The sequence below is a fragment of the Dromiciops gliroides genome, chromosome 4, assembly GCF_019393635.1.
Source record: "Dromiciops gliroides isolate mDroGli1 chromosome 4, mDroGli1.pri, whole genome shotgun sequence".
NCBI lineage: Eukaryota > Metazoa > Chordata > Mammalia > Microbiotheria > Microbiotheriidae > Dromiciops > Dromiciops gliroides.
Genome location: NC_057864.1, coordinates 76354597 through 76378101, shown reverse-complemented (window position 1 = coordinate 76378101; position 23505 = coordinate 76354597). Strand labels below are relative to the sequence as shown.

General features: G+C 37.0%; 1 protein-coding gene across 1 annotated transcript in view; it reads right to left on the bottom strand.

The window, feature by feature from the left end:
• The window catches only part of LAMC1 (laminin subunit gamma 1), a 132441-nt gene that overhangs the window by 38394 nt on the left and 70542 nt on the right, over positions 1-23505 (bottom strand). The window contains exons 2-5 of the mRNA XM_044002551.1: positions 8943-9247; positions 5775-5905; positions 4092-4258; positions 1094-1282 (exon numbers count right to left, since the gene is read on the bottom strand). Of these exons, the coding sequence (XP_043858486.1) occupies positions 1094-1282; positions 4092-4258; positions 5775-5905; positions 8943-9247 (792 nt within the window). The remainder of the gene's footprint in view (positions 1-1093; positions 1283-4091; positions 4259-5774; positions 5906-8942; positions 9248-23505) is intronic.

Below are 23505 nucleotides of genomic sequence, written 5' to 3'. Positions count from 1 at the left end.
TAAAACGAGGACGAGGACTATTCTCAAATCTATGTTTTTTAAAGCTAAATTTGAGGTTAGAGATCACCTTCACCTTCCAGATATATACTAGTATTACGAGAAATCAAGACATAGTAAAGCAAATCCAATTGAATGAAAAAATAGACGGCGATATGAAATACCATCCTGGAAAAACAATTGACCTGGAAAATAAATCCAGGAGAGAGAATTTGAAAATCATTGGGCTACCTGAAAACCAAGACCAAAATAAGAGTCTAGACATCATCTTCCAAGAAATTGTAAGGGAAAATTGCCCTGATATTCTAGAAGCAGAAAGTAAAATAGAAACTGAAAGAATCCACCAATCACCTCCTGAAAGAGATCCCAAAAGGAAAACCTCCAGGAATATTATAGCCAAATTCCAAAGCTCCCAAGTCAAGGAGAAAATATTGCAAGCAGCTAGAAAAAAGGAATTCAAATACTGTGGAGCTCCAATAAAGATAAAACAGATATATACTAGTAGTAACCTACCAATAATAGAAAATAGTCATAAATCAAACTTTACACAATGAACATTGTCACTGATCATTTAACTGCTAGATCACAAAGGCCCATGACTCCTATAGGGAAACATAGGCCTCAAGGAATGACTAAAGTAAAAGTCATACACATGAAGAGATAGAGCTTTAAAAAAGTGTGGGGGAATTTCTGAGACACACCAACACACAGAAACACTTGAATATTATAAGGTGATTAGCCAAAACAAAATAATTAACAGAATAAAGCTCACAAAACAACTATCTTTCAGTCAAAGTTCAAACAGTCTCTGGTTCTATTTATAATTATTTATAAAACTGTTACTCAGGCCAACCCACACACTTTTAAAATATAGCAGAAAAGTACATTAAAGTTCAACATGAATAAGGACAGGGGGAATCCCATATCATTTTAAAGGAAAAATACTCATTCTACCCTTGTTTGCTAGGATGCCCTGGTAACCCAAGCTTTACCTGAGAGGTGTGTAAATGTACAGGTGTTTTAATATGGCTTTAAAAAGTGAGAGTACAGCTAAGGGCAACCTTGATCAGGCAGAAGGACCTGCCCTCTTACTTACCAACAGGGCTACAATGGCATGGCTGGCATGCTTCCTCATTCCCAAGGCGATAGAAATTCTCTCGACACCTTTCACAATTGGCACCATCAGTATTGCCCTGGCAGTTGGTGCAATGGCCACCATGGCCCGTAGAACGATACAGTTCAGGGTCAAAGTAACATTCTTGTGATCTTCCATTGCAGTTACAAGCTGTAGAACAAACCATCTAAGTTAACTAAATGCATGTCCTTTTAAAAAGGATTATCAAAGGAATGTGAAAAAAGGCAATTAATTTCCTCCAATACTCCTTTTGACAAATTTCTATAGAGTCTATTCCTAAATCTGTAGTGTTAGAATGAGAATAATTAATTTTAAATTTACTATATCAGGATGCAACATTCTGATTATAAAGGCATTTTGATAGGAGGTTCCAAATCATTAAGCTGCCAATCTATCAAAGCTTAGTTATGTTCAAAAGCAGCATTAGTGCTGCCATAAACTATTAAGGAGCTCCTATAACGAGAGTTTTAAAATCTACTAGATATGTGCATTCAAATTAAAAGTCAAATCTGTCTCTTGGTCCCTGACTCCAGAACAGGATGCCCGTGTATATCAAGCTAAGATTTTACCTTAAAAATATTTTAGGCATCAAGAAACATGAATCAATGACAAAGGACATGAACCTCAACCTTCAAATCTTCCCAGCAATGCTGTGTCCAAACTGAGGTAACTATGTTACAAGGTTATATATATCCCTGTGGTTCAGAATGGTTAAAAAGGAAAAGTTCAGATGATACCCAGAGCTTCTTAGTCATGGGAAGCTATGAATTCTGACTCTTCTTAGCCTTACAAATATTGACCCTTTTGGAAAAGTCTGATTCTTACTGCCAAATTTTCACGATTCAGCATTATTCCTGAGTAGTAAAAAAGAATGAAGATATTCTGGAAATACACAAAGGCCCAAAGCAGAAGGCCCATTTTGCTCACATGTCCTTACATGCGCTCTGTCCCAAAATTATGTTTATACAAAACAGTCCATGAAATAGGGCAATTTAACATTGTTATAATCAAGGCAAAGTTAGTCAGAAAGGCCAGGATTTTATTCTTGCTTGGCCCCCATATCCCAATATCACATAAATTGTAAACGATGATCACTTTCCTTCTGCCTAAAAGGAGCATTGCAGAGATAAGTGCAATATAAGATGATATAACAGAACACAAAGTTATGGGCTGTATAGTGTAGTGGAAAGAGAGCTAAAATCACACTAACTGTGGGACAACAGGCTACTCAAATAATTTTGCTGAGCCTCAGTACCACAGTCTGGTAAAAAAGGGATGATCAAGGGGTTACTTGTAAGGGTGAGATGACATACTGTTGTGAAATGCTTTGCTTTTTCCTATAGAAATACATTTTAATGCTATCTTTACTTTAGCTAACAGGAAATATTTATATGAAGTACTTTGCATTAATTAAAGATAGCATTAAAATGTATCTTATAGCTAATCAGAATGTAATCAAAGATTTTTAAGACCATTTGTTATGGTCAAAAGCAGTTTTCAGATAAAGAAATTAAAGCTATCTACAGTCATATGAAAAAATGTTCTCAATCACCACTGATTAGAGAAATGTAAATTAAAACTACTCTGAGGTACCATCTCACACCTATCCAATTCGGTAAAATGACAAAAAAGGAAAACGATAATTCTTGGAGATGATGTAGAAAAACTGGAACACTAATGCATTTTTGGTGGAGTTGTGAACTAATCCAACCATTCTGGAGGGCAATTTGGAACTATGCCTAAAAGGCTATGGGGCTGTGCATACCCTTTGACCTAGCAATACCACTACTAGGTCCATATCCCAAAGAGATAATAAAAAAGGGAAAAGGACAAACATTTACAAAAATATTTATAGCTGCTCTTTTTGTAGTGGCAAAGAATTGGAAATTGAGAGGGTGTCGATCAATAGGGAAATGGCTGAAAAAGTTGTGGTATATGAATGTCATGTAATGGAATTGTGCTGTAAGAAATGATGAATAGACAGATTTCATAAAAACCTGGAAGACTTAAATGGACTGATGCTGAGTTAAGTGAGCAGAATCAGGAGACCACTGTACACAGTAACAGCAATACTGTGTGATGATCACCTGTGACAGACTTAGCTCTTCTCAGTAATATAATGATACAAGACAGTTCCAAAAGACTCTTTTTTTCCCACTGAAAATTATGTAATTTTAATGGCCAGGTTTGGTCCCAAAAGAGAATTAAGAAAATGAACCTTCTTTCCTTCTTCCTTTTTTTTTTTTCAAAAGTGAGAGACTACAGATGTGGAATATTACATAATATCTTGTCTGATAAGATAGATGTGCTTTTTAGTTTTGCTGAACTGAATCTTTCATTTTTAAGCTTCCTTGCAAGGGATGGCTTACTGCACAAAGGATGGGGGGAATTATTTAGAAATGAAGGTGAATTAGAAATAAAATATATCAACAAAATAAAATTTAAAACAAAACTCTTTTGGGGTGCAGAGTTGGCACCCCAACTACTTCTTTACTTTGTTTTCACATGCCATTTTCCATAGGGCTTGAGGTAGGGGAAGGGAGGAAGGGAAGGATAGAATTTGGAACTCAAAATTTGAAAAACAAGTTTTAAAATTGGCCTGTAATTGGAGGAAAATAAAATATATTTCCAAAAGAATCTTGATGGGAAATGCTATCCACATGGAGAGAAATAATGATGGAGTCTGAATGCAGATCGAAGCATACTATTTTCATGTTTGTTGTTGTTTTGTTTCTCCTTTCTTGAGGTTTTTCCTTTTGTTCTCATTCTCACAACATGACTAATGTAGTAATATGTTTAACATGACTATAATGTATATCAGATTGTTGCTGGCTTCAGAAGTGGGTAGGGAAGGGAGAGAGGGAGAAAAATTTGGAACTCAAAATCTTACAAAAATGAATGTTGAAAACAACAACAACAAAACCCACCCGTTAATAGGTGTCGAATGCAGGGTACTTACGCAGACATTCGCTGGCACTCTCTGCCGTTGCTCTCCTCCATGGCCGGTCATTGAAGAAAGGAAGGCACTTTTCACAGTCTACTCCATAGGTGTTGTGTTTGCAATTACATACCAACTTATCCAAGTCCTTCTTCACACACTCACTTGCATGTCCATTGCATTTACACCTGCAAAGAGAAGTAAACTAATAATCTATAACTCCCACAGAGCCTCAGAAAATGATGCTTGTGAGCAGTGAGCTTGCAAAGACAGAACGGAACTCAAGAGGATTTCAGACCTTTGTAAATCAGGGATAAAGGGAAAGTTCTGAGCAGAGACAGCTTATGACAGCCATTAACACAGCTCTCCCTTCTCGTCTGCACCTCTTGGATTCCCTGACTTCCTTCAAATCCAAATGAAAATCTTATCTTCTACAAGAGGCCTTTCCCAATTCCCCTTAATTTGAGGGCCTTCCCCTTTTTGATTATCTCCAGTTTATCTTGTATATATCTTTTTTGTACACAGTTGTTTTCATGTTGTCTTCTTCACTAGATTGTGAGCTTCTTGGGATCGGGGGCTATTTTTTGCCTTTCTTTGTATCCCCAAAGTTTAGCACAATATCTGGTATGTAGAAGGTGCTTGTTGACTTAACTAAATAGAGGGTAATGACAATGTCTCAATATTTTTTGTATCATTGGGAACAATTAGCATTAGATCTTACTCATAATAAGCAGTTAATATGTAGGCTTAAGTTGATAAAGTTTTTAAAAAACTTAGCTGTTTTTCACCCTGAATGTTTAAAACTCTAAACCAAAGAACAGTTCAAGACAACTCTCCTCCCAAATCTACTGCTCCTATTATAGTACAATAAGAAGTAGTTACTAAGTATTATGTATAAAGCATCACGTAAAGAGCTAGGGTTAAAAAAATGGGATTTAAAATAAAAATAGTTATATATTTAAAAAATTTCAGGAGGATAAAAAGCTATTATATTTTGGTTATATTAGGCAAGGTTTATGTCGGGAGTGGGTAACAGCTAAGCCTTGAAGGAAGCAAAACATTCTAAAAGTGTAAGGAAAAGGTTTGCATAAAAGAGGATAGATTGCAAAAAGGCACAGAGATAAGCAATAGTATATCAAATTAAGAGAACAGCTAGTAGGTTAGGTTGGCTAGAAAAACAGAATGTGTGAAGATTTGTAAGAAAGAAGCCATCTTGTTTGGAAAGAATAAAAATCTAATGACAGAATCACTAAACACAAGTTGGTAAGCCACACTGTTATAAGCAGAAAAAAACCCACCTCTTTTTTTTTTTTTGTGCAGGGCAATGGGTATCAAGTGACTTGCCCAGGGTCACACAGCTAGTAAGTGTCAAGTGTCTGAGGGTGGATTTGAACTCAGGTACTCCTGAATTCAGGGCTGGTGCTTTATCCACTGCGCCATCTAGCTGCCCCAATAATAGGGAGTTTGGGGGTTCTATGAGACTCAGAGAGCCTGGCCAAACCTTTCTTTCTTTCTTTTTTTTTTTTTTTAAGTGAGGCGCTTGGGGTTAAGTGACTTGCCCAGGGTCACACAGCTAGTAAGTATCAAGTGTCTGAGGTCAGATTTGAACTCAGGTCCTCCTGAATCCAGGGCCAGTGCTCTATCCACTGTGCCACCTAGCTGCCTCTCCCACCTCTTTTAACTATGCTTTAATAATCTACTTACCTGCCACCCACAGCAAAATCAGAAATTGCATAGTAATAAGACTTCAAAACTTTGGGGTCATTAAATACTTCATCTCCAAAAGTATTCAGACGATTGAGGGTTACTCTGATGTCTGTGGCAGTTACCCATTCCTAATAAAACAAAAAAAGGAAGAGAAATATGGAGGCAAAATAATATAATTTTTGAAAAGTCAAAACAAGGATTTGGTATGAAATTAGGAATTTCACCACAGTACAATCTTGAGCTTAATATCAACCCTCTCTAGTCATATTCAGTGACATTCACCTCACTGGTATCTTTCCATCTACTCACTTTTTTCTTCCATTCTTTTTAAGTACTTCTATTCAATAGCCTCCCTTACATCAACTGATACATTTAAAATATTTTCCTAAACCATGCACAAAGATCATCCCACCACACAAATTTTCTTTCTTCTTTCATTTTGAACAACTCTTGAACTCTTTTTTCCTCCTTTCCCTTCCTTTCAGCCCCTCTGCATTTCTTGTCTTCATCTCCTCTCTCTCCCTATCATTCCTCATCCCCTCTTTTTCTGTATCTCCTCTCCTTCCCCCATTTCTCTCATTCGAGGAAAATCACCTAAGTAGAGGGTAATTTCCCCAATTTCACCTTGTATAGTAGAACTCTAGAAACAACTCCTACTTATAATCTCACAATTCACTTTATTTTTGTACAATTCAATTAGCTAATCCTATTCATATATTTAATCATGTTTATAATGTTTCTGTGACCTCTAAAATCTTCAACTATTTAAGTGCTATCTTAAATTGAAAGTTCTATGGAGACTTAATAAGTCTGTGCCTGTTTCAAATTGCTAGGCACCTCAAAGAACACTATATGCAAATGGACAGTTATATGTTTCAAGATTATCATGTTAAATGCAATTATTAAAGGCCCAAAGAATTTCAGAAAATTAGCTCATTCATTTAGCACAGGATTTCTTTGACCCAGATGGCAGCAAATGCATTCGTTCTTAAAAACGGGAGACACTAAAAGATAAGCCCAAAAATCACAGTCCAGTGATCACCTTTCCTATAAAAATTATATTGTTGTTGCTCTTAGGTGTTAAAAATGTACAAACACATATATGCAATGTACAAACATGTATAAACATGTATAAAAATGTACAAACACATATATACACATATTCACAAAGTCCCAATGGGTTTGTGATTTCATCACTTTGGAAATTCCCTCCAATGATGCAAACTGCATCCTGTCTGTTGCTGCCTATGTGTGACTACTTTTCGTGTTAGTTACCACATAAGGTAGCCACTGATGTTCCACCCACTGAGGACCTACATACCTATGCATATAGGCATAAATGCTTTATGAAAGGTTCTTAAATATTTGTTTGATGGACAACCTAGTCCCTTTTTCATTGAATTTTCTGTTTTGCCATCAACTGAAGCCATCTACTTGATCTTCCATGAATATTTCACTTCTTTGAATGGCAAATGCTTCCTATCTATCTTTGGAGGGGGAAAAAAAACTATCAAGAGATCTAAGAATATTCACCTGGAACAGAATTCTGATCAAAGTTGTTCGCCATATGCTTTTGGGGGGGGGGGACCAGGGGCAATGAAGGTTAAGTGACTTGCCCAGGGTCACACAGCTAGTAAGTGTCAAGTGTCTGAGGTTGGATTTGAACTCAGGTCCTCCTGAATCCAAGGCTGGTGCTTTATCCACTGTGTCACCTAGCTGCCCCCCACAATATGCTTTTATTACTCCACAATAAAAAACAGGCAAACACATTCATAAAGAAATACACATAAAAGAGAGATAGAGATAGGAAGCCAATCAGAGTTCTGTCTTATGCATTCATCCACAAACTACATATTTATAATGGGAAGAGAGATTTAGAACAGAAATTCCAAAGCTAGATATCTCCAAGCCAAGATAAAGAAGCACTTAAGTAAGGGCAGGGAAAGACAGAATGCACAATAACCTTTCATAATGCTAATATAACACTGACAAAACCACTTCCAATTATTCTCTTGCCTCTGCAAACTAACACATCCTCTCCTGCTGTCACATGACCTTTGGCCAAATGAAGCCAGTCCCAGCCCAACCCTAACTTTACCAGCAAGATTCTCTCATCTTTCCATAAATCTTTAGTCAAAATTCAGTCACTTAAGTATCTAGTTGGCCAGAAAATCAGTATATAACGGTTCCATAATATAAAGACACAAGTCAGTAATGTACAGGTAGATCTATGAAACGAAATTAGTTGATGTACTCATATACTCATAACAGCAGAGTTCCCAAAAGGCACAAAACAGTAACCACCTTTAACCTTCCATTCCTTATTCCCTTATAAAGAAAAATTTCTATCATATTTATAAAAAATTAGGTCATGGTTCAACCACAGAGCACTCCTTTCAGATGCTGATAAATTATCTATAAGTTGACCAAACATACCTGTACAAATTACTTTGACTAGATGTCTCTTCTTGGAAAAATAATTCATAGGAGGGGCTCACCCCCATGCAACTGAAAATTAACTACTCTTTTTTTCTCATTGTAGTAGTAATCTGTCCACAAAAGACCACCCATATCACAAGAAAAAATATATATACTGGGAAATCCATTTGTCTACTGAGTTTTCACATTTGGCATTTTACAACTTTCATGGAAGATTCAAAGTAAACAAAATTATAAGGGAATTAATAACACCTATTGAAATCTGCCTTGATTTTATCTGAGTGCCCCTTTGACTTCTTGTGAAATGTCAAAGAGGAAAAAGGAAACATGGTTAATAAACTAAGTAAGTCAACCCTAATATTCCCTTTAAAGGTCAGAAGAGAAAGTTTTCTGTCTCAACCATGGAGTTTAATGTTAAAAGTACTCAATTTAAGAAATAATTACTGAATTCATTTCTCAGAATGTATTTTCAAGTGTTGTGTAAATAAGAGAACAAACGAGTTTATAAAATATAGCTGACCAGTAAAAACAAAATAATTTTGTCTTAACTTTGTAATGCATACAGGTATTAAGCATAAATATAGCTCACTATACACTAGGCATTTAATGTACTCTGTCATCTTAGAAAATAATGCTTAAAGTCCTTTGTAAACACTTCCCTTCTTGGGTTGAGTATGTGGCAGAGTGTGACACCTCCAAAGCTGACCACACTTTTCAGACCCCTACCTGCAACACAGGGCTATTGTCAAAGTTGTAGGCGCTGGGCCTCCCTTCCAGTGTTGAAAAGGCCACGTTGCCTCCAGTGAGAGGAGAAATGTCACTGAATTCATCAGTGCACAGTGCTTGCTGTTCATCCCCGCCTGTCCTGATGAAACCACGGTTGGGCTTTAAGTAGGTGTTCTCACAGGAGCCACTGTAGTACTGGTATGGAATCCAGGGCCCATCTTCCTGGGTGCGCTTGTAGATAGCAAAACTCTCAGGGCGACTGGTGTGAAACTTCAGGCGCACATAGGTGATATCAAAGGCTTTTCCTATAGATCAAACATACCTAGGTTAATAAGGGACAGCTATATAGGAAAGTTTTGCTTTCTAAAACAAAAAGTACAAAATAAGACTGACATACAATATGTTGGCCCAAGTTAACATGTACCTAGGAAGGCTTCAATGTATAAACAGACTATGTTTTAAAAGTTTATTTCGTGGGTTAGTTTTTGGGCACTCAATACATTTACCAAATTAAAAAATTATAAACTGATTCCCAGACTGGCACACAAAAGCCTGATTCACCCATAATGTATCTGAAGCATAATATGTACTTAGAACTAGAAGGGACCTTGCCAATCAACTAAACCAGTGGTTTTTAACCTTTTCTGTACGTGGAGCCCATTGACAGTCTGATGAATCTATGGATTAATGTTTTTAAATGCACAAAATAAACTACATAGAAATACAAAAGAAAGCAATTATATGGAAATATAGTCTTCAAAATATCTTTAAAAACAAGTTCATGAACACCAGGTGAAGTGTTCCTGAGTTAATCCAAACCCTTCATTTTAAAGATAAGGAAAATGAGCCCCCAAACAGTGGCCTGATTTGCCCACAGGAATTATCTAAGACAAGATATAATCTGAGTGTATGTTCTGAAGCCAAATCTGATGCTCTTTTCACTGCCCCACCTAAGTGGTCTCATATAGCTGACCTCCACAGAGTTGCCAAAGTGATGGTCCTAAAGCACTCTGGTGTTAGTTACTGTGTTGCTCAAATCTGGTGGCTACCTATTACCTCTTGGAAATACAAACTTTTCTATTTGGCATTTTAAACCATTTACAACCTGGGTCTAAGCTACCTTTCTAAACTGATAACATCTCTTCTTTCTTGTCATCTGCTCTGAGGTTCAGCCAAACTAGCATTTTTGCTATTCCTCATACATGACCCTCTGGCCCCTGTCTATGCCTTTAACAAAGCTTCATGCTACTAATAGATTTCCTCCTTACTTCTTCCTCTTAGAATCCAGTTTTGGGGGAAGCTAGGTGTCACAGTGGATAAAGCACCAGCCCTGGATTCAGGAGGACCTCAGTTCAAATGTGACCTCAGACACTTGACACTTACTAGGTGTATGACCCTGGGCAAGTCACTTAACCCTCATTGCCCTGCAAAAAAAAACAAACAAAAAGATTTCATAGTTTCCTTCAAAGCTGATATCAAATGCTAACTCCTTCATAAGGTCTTTCTGGATCCTCCCCAATTCCTAGTATGTTCTCATTAAAACTGCTTTGTATTTATTTTGTGGGATTTTTGCACATACTTGTATATATACATGTTATCTTCCCCAAAATGTAAGCTACTTGAGAAGGGAAACCCCTGTTTTTGTGTTTGTATCTCTTAGGTCTGGCAGTGCCTTGTACATATTCAATGCTTACATTAGCTTGCCAGCTGACTGACATCTCCACAATATTCCTCACAATGATCCCCTTCTCTCTATGCAGCCTCCACCCTCGTTCAGGCCTTCACTACTACACCCCTAGACTACTGCAATTGCCTGTTAATTAGGCTCCCTGCCTTCTTGCCTCACTGTTCTTCCTCCAAACCATGCTCCAAACTGGATATTCTTAAAGTACAGAGATGACTGTGTCATTCTCCCGCTCAGGAGTTCAGTGGATATCTCTTGTTGTTTGAATAAAATAGGAACTTTTCTGGCTGACACTGACAGCCCCTTCTAATTTGGCTCCCATCTACTTTCTCAGTATTATTCCACAAAACTCCATTGAATGACTTCTCCATTCCAAACAAACTGGCTCAACTCTTCCTTGGTCCCTGGCATTCTATCCTTTGCATCCTTCTATCTGCAAAATGCTTCTTCCCCAATTCCATCACACAGAAATCCTTGCTTCCTTCAAAACACAGTTCAGGCAACACTTCCCAGCCTAAGGACCCACCTGATTCTCTCCAGTTAGGAGTGCTCTGCCATGAAATCTCTTTGAATTATTTTGTACATACTTGTGTTTGCCTGTTGGCACATCCAAACCCTACCCCCTTTGCAAGAATATCAAATCCATGAGAACAGGGACTCATTCATTTTTGTCTTTCTATCCCCAGCAATTAGTAGTCCCTTGTACACAGTTGGCACTGAATACATCTTTGTTGAATTAAAATGTATCTAGTTCAGTCTCATTTTATAGATGGAGTAAGTGAGGCCAAGAGGGATTAAGAATAAGATCACTGAAGAAGAAAGGATCACCCTGAAAAAATACCATCTCCGTATCTATCATTTGTGACAGCGAAAATGAATAGCCTTTTCCCTAAAGTCCCAACTGGGCTTTGAGGCAGTGCAGTATAATGGAAAGAGAACTGACACTGGAGTCAGAGGATGTGGGTTCAAATCTCCTTACCTCTAGCTTTTTACATGACCTTGGAAAAATCACTAAACCTCTCAGAGTTGTAGTTTCCTCATCTTTAAAAGGAAGGGGTCAAATTGGACAATCTCTTAAGTTCTTTCCAGCTTTCTATCTATGAGACCATGAACTAGCTGCCTGTCACATTTATCCAGGTAGTCAAGGAGCATCATATGAAAACGATACACTTACTTAAAACACTATGGAGGGGGCAGCTAGGTGGCGCAGTGGTTAGAGCACTGGCCCTAGATTCAGGAGGACCTGAGTTCAAATCCGGCCTCAGACACTTAACACTTACTAGCTGTGTGACCCTGGGCAAGTCACTTAACCCCAATTGCCTCAAAAAAAAAAAAACCAAAACAAAACAAAATAAAACAAAATAAAATTTTAAAAAGTTATGGTTACACAACCTTTGATTGATATTAAAGAAAGAAGACATCCCAACCTTCATTCCCTCTGATTTTGCCCAAATCTGAAATAAAAGTAGCGCCAAACTATAACTAAAGAAACACAATGTTTTCCTAAGTTCCCTTTCCTTAATGCTCAGAGTAACAGCAGCCATCAATACCAATTTAACAGACCATTCAAAATGAAGGCTCAAAAATGAAGCAACTTAATGAACTTTTTGTCAAAAAAAAAAAAGACCAAATGAACAAAAATTGCAACACTGATTTTTTTTTTTAAAAAGTAAAACAGTTCTACATGTTCCTGTGAAGATTTTAGGGGTGCAAAAAGCCACATGGAACAGACTGCTTGGGGAGATTTTTTTCATTAAAAAAATTTACCTTCAAGTCTATAAAACTTCTATATGCTATTTCACCATTAATAGATCCAAGATTTATCAGTCCAAAGAAGGAAAAGTCAAATTAATGTGGCTAACAGGAGCAACCACACACTATACTGAACATGAGCCATTAGAGCTGGCAGAATCTCAAAAAGCCTAAGGGGAAGTGAGGGCAGGGCCAGAACCAGAGGGAATGCACAGATGAAGAAAACCATGCTGCCAAGGCGAACTGGCACCTTCTTGACTACTTCTAGCTGTAGAGAGTTGCCTAGATAGGTACTAGGAGGTCAGGTGCCTTGTCCAGAGTCATACAGCCAGTACTTGAACTTCAGATCTTTCTGGCTTTGAGGTCAGCTCTATTCACTGTGCCCCTCTGGATGAGGCTAATACACAAACTAGGGAACAGTCGCCCAAACTCCTGTAATGTACTACTAGCTTTATTAATGTGGGTTTCAAAAGACAGTCCCTGCCCTGAAGGAGCCAAAGGCATCCTGAATAATCCACTATAATTCTGGGCTAGTGAATTTCAACTAGGCCCTCACTGCAGCAATGCAGTTGTGTCCCATTCAGCACCGTAGCTGTTCAAACATTCTCTTCTCACTCACGTGTCCACTCTCTGCCTTAGACTTCACTGAACAGAAGTCATTTGCTGAATTGATTTTTCACTCCCCTCCATCTCCCATTCCTCTGATATCATCTTCTATTCCCCCCCCCCCCGTTATAAGTCTCTGATGATGAGGTGGCGGCCCTTTTGTTCGTCAAGGCCAGTCCCCCTATATATACCATTGGTCCCATCCCCTCCTTCTCCAAAAGACTGCAGGCCTCCTCCATCATTCCCTCTCTCTTTAATCTTCAATCCTTCTCTATCTACTAGTTCCTTCCTGTTATTTATAAACGCATACAAGTCTCCTCCCATCTCAAAAAACCAACCCTCATTAAACCCTATCATAATCACTATTTTCCTACAACTCTCCTTACTAAAGCTTACTCCAAGATCACTTATAATCTATTAACAAGTCAAATGACCTTTTCTCAATCCACATACTTCTTGATTTCTCTGCAGCATTTGATAGTTTCTCATCCCCTCCACTCTGCATATTCTCTTTTCTCTGAATTTCCATAAATCTGTTCTCCCTTATTTCTCTTCCGACCTATCTGAACACTCCTCGGTTTTCTTTGCTGGACCTCCATCCATTAAAAAGCCTGCCCATTTCCAAACCATGCTACTTCTATATTCCCCTCCCATGGGAAGGTGTACTGTGGGCTTAGATAGGTAAGCCTTTGCCTTATCTTGGCTGGCTATTTTCCAATCAGCTTGCTACCCCCTCCATTCTCCCAACTCTATAGGTTGTCTTTCCCTACTAGAATGTAAACTCCTGGAGTATAGGAACTGACTGGCACATAATAAGCATTTATTATAGGTTTTTTCTTAAATTAATTGATTCATTCATTCCTATCACATCCACCAAGACTGTGTGTCCTACGTCCTCCTCTTTCTTTCTAAATTTACTGTTACGACTTGCAGCCAGCTCTACAGGTATCGATTAAGCTTATATACTGTTACATGGAGTTTTTTAAACCATATGAAGTACATAGCCTCGTCCCAGATAAAATGCTGTCTGCTTTAAAGAGGAGTTTAGAAGTTAAATTGAATGCTAGGCAGTTATAATAATATCCTTTGGATTGTATATATAGAGAAAACCATTTTTACCAAGGTCACCTAGTAGTTACTAGTGGAGCCTGGGATTAGAAAGCAGGTTTCCAATGCTTTTCCCACTACACCACCCTGTGAAGGCAAAGTCTAAGGTAGACACTTTACCTGAGCAACTTGTTTGAAACAAGACATAAAGTTTCCACAAACAATGCCGCTAAATCATAAACCAAAAACATCATCACAAATTTTTAAAAATCCAAAATGCTGCTTTTATGTTTAGGTACGAGGCAAAAGCAACCTGTCCAAGAAATTTAGGGTAAATTCACAAGTAATCTCCCCTACTGAATATCAATAACTAGAACATCTTTACTTTTCATTCTATATTCACAAAGTATGGAGTCACACACTCAAGAAAAAAATTTCATTTATCAACATATACTGCATTTTTTGCTTTGGGCTGTGTAGCGTTCCTTCCTTGAACAAAAATTGAAGGGCAGATGTTTCCAAAAGAAGTACAACCATGAGAAATGATGAACAGGAAGATTTCAGAAAAACCTAGAAAGTCTTACATGAATTGATTCTGATGGAAGTGAGCAGAACCAGGAGAACACTGTACACAGTAATGGCAACACTGTGCAATGATCAAATATAATAGATTTAGCTCTTCTTAGCAATACAATGATTCAAGTAATTCAAAAAGACTTATGATGGAAAATGCTATCCCCATCCAGAGAAATAACTACAGAATTTGAATGCAGATCAAAGAATACTATTTTCAATTTTTTTGTGTTTTTTCCTCATGGTTTTTCCCTTTAGTTCTGATTTTTCTTTCATAATATTACTAATACAGAAATATGTTTAACATGATTGTACATGTATAACCTATATCAGATTGCTTGCTGTCTTGGGGAAGGAGGAGGGAATGAGAAAAATACAGAACTCAAAATCTTATAAAAATCAATGTTGAAACTATTTTTACATGTAATTGGAAAAAATAAAATACAATTAAATGAAAAAAAAAGACTCTGGGAAGAAGCCAACATGAGAGGAATCGATAGTCTCCATCACGTCACTATCCCCAGTTTGTTATACTTGAGACTTTGGGAGACAATGGAAGAATTTATTCATTCAGTATTGTCTGGTACATATTCCCACATATACCCTTTACTGATTTCACTTTGGCAATCTTGGATAAATGGGTTTCTTTTGCTTAAAAAAAGAAAGACACCCCCCCCCAAATAAAGCAACACTTCCTGCTCTGAAGGATGCAACTCAAGCTGGAGAAATTGGTAACAGACAATAAGAAAGCCTAAAAATTAACAATGAGAATAATAGCCTTTGTTCACAGAGTGCCAAAGAATTTTTTCCCCAAAGAATTATTCTTAAACTTCCTACACAATGAAGCATTTCTAATCTACCAGAGATGGGGAGAAAGGTTTCCTGTCTCAGAATTAAATACAACTGCTGGCTGCTCAGACACATAAGTGCTTCTCTGTTGTTTCTAGTTCTGAGGAATTCCATGAGGGTCTTGTGAGACAACTACCACTACAATTGTGTGCTGAATAACAATGGTTGTTCTCTGTTTTTGTTTTGTTGTTTTTAAACAGAATTCAGAGAATATGTCTTTCCTTGTCCTGAATTAAGAAAATTAGGACATTATGATTATGTAAAATTAGGACTCTCATTTACTATTGTTCTCACCAACCCCCCTCAATGATGTAGGTAGCCTTCCTGCAGTTAAAGCACTTGGAGATGTCCAACTCTAATATTATAAAATTATATTAGTGGGAAATAAAATAAAGTGATAATGAGCTGTTTAGATTATGTGGTCTCCTAAATAGTTAATAGTAATCATGGAAAAGCACTCTCAAAGAGTTTCCAATTTTGTTGGTATAACTATCTGACTTACAAAAGAGTTCCCAGGATAATATTTACAGCTGCATACCAGCTGTTATTGTTTCAACTCAGCAGACACTGTGTGTATACACACACACACACACACACACACACACACACACTCTCTCTCTCTCTCTCTCACACACACACACACACACACACACACACACACACACACACAGCCAAAATTAATGCTAAATAAATGTATGGTCAAGAGTACAAAGGATTACGGTTGAGTACGTTTAAAAATCCCTAACTGTTGGCTCTATCCATTCTCATCTAGGCTCTCGGTTGCTAGTCACTATGTTGCCAAGTAGCTTAAGGCTGTAAAGAGTGGGGGAAGAATCACAAAAAGCTCTTGGATGAGTATCTTTTTCTGGAGTAAGCAAAAATTCCACTTTCCTTTGTGGTTAAAACAATACAAAAGAGAATTTTGGAAGTAAGAAGCAGCAAAGGACTTCAACAACAGTTCATTTTCAAGTGGAATGTACAGTACTTCCTGCTTCCCTATTTATACATTGTGTCAATGACAGCTAAGATACATACCACAATTATTTTCACTCTGAAGGGGAAAAAGACAGGAAGTTCCAATATTGTATTGGCTGTCCTACACTGTACCGAAATATAACATAAGCCTGAATGGCAAATAATAACAACAACAGCTAGCATTTATATAGCACTTACTATAAGCCAGGCACTGTGCTTTACAATTATCATCTCATTTGATCCTCATTAACAACCCTGGGAAGTAGGTGCTATTATCATCCTCATTTTATAGATGCAGAAACTGAAGCAAACAGACATTAAGTGACTTGCCCAGGGTCACACAGTTAGTATCTGAGGTAAATTTTAAACTCAGATTTTCTTAACTCCAGGTTGGCCAATCTATAACCACTGAATCACCTCAGTAATGTTTTAGATTTTCAAAAAGTCGTTATTTAGCATGGCTTCATCGCAATGACCATTTAAAAAAAGCCAGTCACCAGGTATCTGGGGATATCCCTTAGAGGCAAGAAAACAAAGGGTAGAGATAACTGTTTTACATATATATCATCTGAGCCTCAAATATTTTTGAATGAATTTTTTTGAGTGAATTTTTTTTGAGTATTTTTGAATGGGTCTAAATGTGAAATAGTTTTTCCTAATACTGAAAGAAAATCTGATTTGCCTAATAGGTATTATTAACTCCATTTTACAGATGAGAAAACTGAGGTTCTATGAGGTTAAATGATTTGCCCATGATCACACAACTACAAAATACAAGAGGAATTTGAACCCAGGCCTCTCTGATACCAAGCCCAGCATTCTATCCCCTTCACTACATTAAGGGTGTAAAGGTAGCTAGATGGATAGAGTGCAGGGCCCTGAGTGAGGAAGATTCATTTTCTTGAGTTCAAATATGGTTTCAGACACTTAGTAGTCTTGTGACCCTGGGGAAGTCACTTAACTCTCTTTGCCTCACTTTACTCATCTATAAAATAAGCTAGAGAAGGAAATAGCAAACCACACCATTATCTTTGAAAAAACAAACAAAACAAATGGGGTCATGAAGAGTTGGACATGACTGAACAACAAACACTAAGGGTGCACATACCATTTAAAGGGTGAATCTGAACTTTGGGTTACAGGGAATTTTAGTGCAAGAAGTAGATGTCCCAATAAAACTGTTGGAAATCTCAAAACATGTTATCGAAAGATAGAAAAGCAGCACTACCTTCACAAATGAAAGACAGTACATTTTAAATCAAAGAGGAGCTCTGAATTTATAAACATTTCAGAGGAATATGAAAATAATTTGTGATTTCTGATTCACTATTCAGGAATATGCTTAGCTCCGAGGATTTTCTGGAAATTTACCAATCTTAAAATTTTAACCCTTTCCAAGCTTTAGTCTTCTTAGCTAAAAAACAGAGGTACTCCTAATACCTACTCACAGGTTTTTGTTATCAGGATCAAATGAGGTCATGGAGACAAAGAATTTTTACAAAGTTTAAGCACAATATAAATATCAGTTATTATTACTACTAGTTTTGTAACCTTAAATAAATACCTTAAACATCCTGAGTCTCAGTTTCCTCACTTCTAAAAAAGGGTTTGAGCAAATCATCTCTATTGTCACTCATCTAGGTCTCTTATTATATAAACTTTAAAGATGTGAAAGATCTAAGCCTTTCCAGGATACTCAAAACCAAGCTAATGGTAAATGGTAAAGCTACAAAGAGATGTCTCAAGGAAGAGCATCCAGGTTTGAAGTAAGGATTTGTTTAAGTCAGAAGTTAAGATGATCTAGGATCACAGGCACACGAATCAGAAGTGGTCAGATCTTGAAAGGACCAACCCCATCATTTCTCAGATGAGAAAACTAAGCTTGAGAGCCGGTCTGTGAGATGCCCTGCCTCACACAAGTGAAGTAGCATATCCAGGATTGGAATCTAGTTAATTTTATTTGATATCTAACACTCTTTGCACTTCACTGTGATGATCAAAGTCTCTAAAAAACCAAACAGCATGGATAGAGTGAACAAAGATTAGAAAGGCAAGCCTGAGAGTTACTATTTTAGGTCATATATACAAAGATGTTCTACAACACAATAGATAACAAATTTATGGGCTCGGTCAATTAGTAAGCATTTATTAACTGCCTACTATGTGCCAGACACTCTGCAAGGCAATTCTAAGGATACAGAACAAACAACCCTTGATCTCAATGAGATTTATGGAAGCCTTAACCCTAGGGACTATAGAAGCTTAAAAAAAAAACCAGGATAAACTTTTTTTTAAAGTATGGACAAATTTCTGGCTAGTAAGTACATAATCATCTGTAAACTGTATATCCACGGGCCACTTATCTATTCATCCTCTTTTAATTTTTTAATGGTGTATATGGCCTTTAATATTCAGATCGCATATTCATTTTTAGTTTGTGTGTAGGGGGTGTGTGTATGGTGCAAGATGTTGGGTAACACAATTAATCATCATTGGAAAAGTAATTATAGAGTTAAAAAATCTCATAAATATCTAATCCAAGCTATAGGGAGTAATACTACCTACAACATAGTTATTAACAACCAGACTCTACTTAAAGATTTGAAAAAAAGGGATAACTCACTATCAACTGATACAACTGTTTTTATTTCTGAAAGGGTCTAAGTGTGAAATAGTTTTTTCTAATATTGAAAGAAAATGTGACTTGCCTAATCTTTAAGATTTAAACCAAGAATTCTCACGTCCTACAAATTATCTTTTTATGCATTCCACAGTAGCATGACAATTCTACTGAACCGTTCTTTTTTTTAATTCATTCAATTTCAAAATCAAAGCATTTAATGTACTTTACAACAAAATTAATTACCCAATATTCAGTTAACTGATTATTGTGAGTTAACTTAATCAAAGAGTCATCACATGGAACCAGTTGAGAATGTTTATGTGTCCAACAAAACAATCTGACAGTGAGATGAGTCCAAACAAACACACACATTAAAAACTGCTATTACAGTCTATGAACAGTTGCTTTAACAGCAGAACAATTTGAAAAGCCTATATTTTTGTCAGTTTTTGCTGTCTTACCAGTAACAGTGCCTGAAAGGCATTTCTGAAGACAAAAAACGTGCCTAAAATATTCTGATTCCATTACCCTCAAAATCAGGCCAGTAGGTCAAACATGTCTGAAATCCTGGGACACAGCTAAATGAATGAGGCCAGAATTCACTCCCACTCAGTCAAGCTCAGAGGATCCAAAAGCAATCCTACTCACTCTGTTGAATGGATGACTTGTGAAGTTTAAAAGACACACATGAAGAAAACAAACAAGTCAATCATAATATAATAAAGATGAAATAAAGAAACCAAAAGTTACAGCTGTCCAAGTAGAACAGTCATTTTTAGGAATATCTCATTGTTAAATACAACAGGTAAGAATAATAGACTGAATCCAATGAGAATATATTTATTCTTATTAAATTTCACTCAATTTTTTAAAAGTATTACAATTAATGCTTAATTATAATTCTAATTCCTAAAGTGGAATGGGCTGCTTAAAGAAGCTGACTTGGGTTACAGATGATATTCCTGTTCATGCAGTTTGGACAGATACTTTTTCATTTCCCTTCCAAGTTTATAACTTTGTGGGTTTTCTTGTAGATGTAATCAATGATCACTAATTATTCTCTATGGCTTGTCTTCCTCCTCCCACCAGACAAGTATTTGAAATTGAACAACCATTATATTTTCAGAACACGTAGGCAATACAGTGGATAAAGTGCTGGACCTGGAGTCAGGAAGACGAGTTCAAATTCAGACTCACAATTTACTAAGCTGTTTGACCCTGGGCAAGTCACTTAACCTGTCTGCCTCAGTTTCCATATTTATAAAATGGAGATAATAGAACTTACCTCCCAGGATTGTTGTGAGGATCAAATGAGATACTTTTGAAGCACTTTACAAACCATAAAGCAATATACACATCCCAGCTACTTTGTCATATTTAATAAAATACCAATTGATATTTTGGTAGAAGAATTAAAATCTGCTTCAGTATATTTAAGACGACTATCTTTTCTCTTTCCAGAAGGCTCAACTTGTTTAACTCCACTATGTCAGGTACTTTCAGCATTTCCTGGGAGGGTGTTAATTACATTCTCTTGTTTGGAGGGTGATAGAGAAATATTTACTTTTCCTAACAGAAATTTCAGCTATTTATTTAAAATATAATTTTAAAAGAGGGAGCTTAAGAGGAAAGTGCAAGCCATCTAAGATATGCATAACTGAAGAATTACAAGAACTCTTAGAAGTCTAGACAGGAGATTCAGGAGTTCAAACTCTCTCACAATGAAGTCTGTACCTGACCACTGTGGTTTGGGTTATCTGGTAAACAGAATCTAAATACAGAGTTTTTGATTCACTGATTTCAACTCACATTTTCTCTACTTAAAGTGTGTTAGGGCACCATAAAATAAAACTCATTCAAAATATGTAGTGAAGGCTTCTCCTGGAACATCTTTTACTTCCTTCCACAGGGCACCTATATTAGATGCTGCCTCCAGGTATGTAACCTCTATTCCAAGGACTATTATAAAAGAGAAAAAAATTAACGTATTTGGTGCATGTATTCAAAATTATCAATAACAGCTAGAAGGTTTTTGGCACCTGGAATGTTAACTTATTAATTTATTTCAGAACTCTATGGGAGAAAACATTTTCCCTTTTCCCCCCAAGGCAAATAAGGGAAAAGACTGTTGTTAACAAAGGAGAGGTAAGAGAGGGAAAAAAGAACTTTATTCATTTCAGAAACTTAATTTTTTTTCAACTGTACATTTTAGACAGCAGGAAGAATTACACAAATCAAGGATGAGAAAAAGCAAAGAAGAAATGGTTTGAAAGACATGATTGAAAAAAATACTATTATTGTTCCCAAACACCCTCCTCCTTTTCCCGCCCAGTGGATGCTTAATAAGTTGTAATGGCAAGGAAAGGAGGCAAACTTATTAATCAACATACTCAAATTGTGATAGAAACAAAGATATCAGAGAAAATGACATGCTAAAAACTGTAAATAGAGTGGAAAATTCGAGTAAATCTCATTTAGATCTCTATGAAAAAACTTCCCTCTCTTATTCCTGGACTAAGAATTCATCCTCTACACAAGGGCTCCTTGTACTTTTGCTCTTCTGAGCGGATGGACAATTTACATCATGAAAACCCCCGCCAGCTGGAACTCTCTCTACAAGTGCCTGATTGTGAGCAGATGCCTTCATAAGATAAGTATAAACTAATGCTTCCCTTTCTTCATTTTTCATCCCCTCAACTTCTGTTGTGCAATGGAAATGAACTCCTTCAAACCAAGCTTCAGAAGTCAGTTTGCCCTTTCACATCTCCTTTCACCCAACACAGGTTAAGCCTAGACTTGTTACAGCCCCCAGGTCCCTGATCTGTAATATAAATCAAGCTATTCATCAGAATTTCTAAGACTAAGTTAAAATAGCTGGTATTATTTGAGAAAGGGTTTGTTGGGGTTTTTTGCTCACTCTAACGACTTATTACAATGGGATTATTTTTCTATGATAGAGCCAACTTGGTAACTGCTACTTGAACAAAATACCCAATAGGAGTCCTAAATAGGCAAGATGAAAACCATCATACAACTAAAGCATAACTCTGTACTTCAATTCACTGAGGAGATTTTCTCTCAGACTGGTGAAGAAGGGAGGAAGAAGACCCTTCTACAAATTATACATAGAGTATAAGAATGGTGAGTAAGTTCCTCAATACTTAAAAAAACATGGGGGCCTTCTCATTCTTTTGCTTCCATCTTTTGTCCAAATACTTAGAAGTGGTATCAGAAGAAATAATATGCAATAATTCATCATTTCCCATCTTTCAAACAGATGTAAAGCTATATAGTTCTCATTTCACACAAGGATTTCCCACTCATCCACAATGGAATGTGTTCCACCTTTCTATTTACATTCTGGAGTAAGATCAAGTCTTCTTTCTCTTTCCCTTTGATCCTCTGCCAGAAGTCTGGTACCCTCTCTCCCAATAAAGTCATTAATTCCCTCAGGAATGCCCCAATCCAGAGGGAGCTGGGAAGGAGCTAGAGAACAGTCTACCCATAATCCACCTTCATCACAATCTAGCATCTATGTAAGAACATAACATTAGCTTACCTATTAACAAGAAAATCCAGTCAAAACTCTTCAAGCCGATATAAAATTTAAAGTCAAATAAATCAATCAAATTGGAATAAAATTTAACGTCAAATGTATTCACCAAACTTAATTCAATTTAAAGTTCTCCATAATCAAGTTATATTTTACCTACCCAACACTTTCTTAAAATTTTGCAACATCACTTGCTTCAGGGTGTTCTAACTACCACCTCTTCCTCCTTTTTTCGAGTGGGGGGGGGCGGGGGCTGGGGGGGGGGGGCCGGGCGGGAAGAGAGGTTTGGGAGACTGCCCAAGCTGGGAGTAAAACAGAAATCCCATTGATAATTGGCCAAGAAGCCTTGGCCTAGGCTAGTTCCCCTCTCCTTAGGCAGCCTGGCCTGCAGCTCAGAGCTCCCCAGCTCAATCATCTACCATCCTTAGCCTCCCTAGGAGACAGACAACAGGCATGGGCCACCACACTTGGGCCCTTCTTCAAAGCTCTTCAATCTCTACCCCCCAAATACCTACTTTCTTTTCTCATTATTTTACTTCATATGAAACAATGATATTTTCCCACTTCTATTTAAATCCTACTCATCCCTCAAGGTTTAGCTCAGGGCCCATCTCCTACAGGAAGTCTCCTCCAACTATTCTGACCCACAGTGATCTCTTTTCTGAGTTCATAATAGCCCTTCCCTGAAACACACTATTAAATACCCGATTTATTATCTTGTGTTGTTTTCTGTTTGGAGCATGTTTTCTCTCAAAATCAACCTCTTCAAGGACAGGGACAATAATTATCTTTTATTTTATCAACAAATAATACCTTGCACAGTCCTGGGTCCAGGAGTGCTTAGAAAAAAAAAATTGATTCAAGGTTAACTGAGTTACTATAATATACAACTAATCAAAAG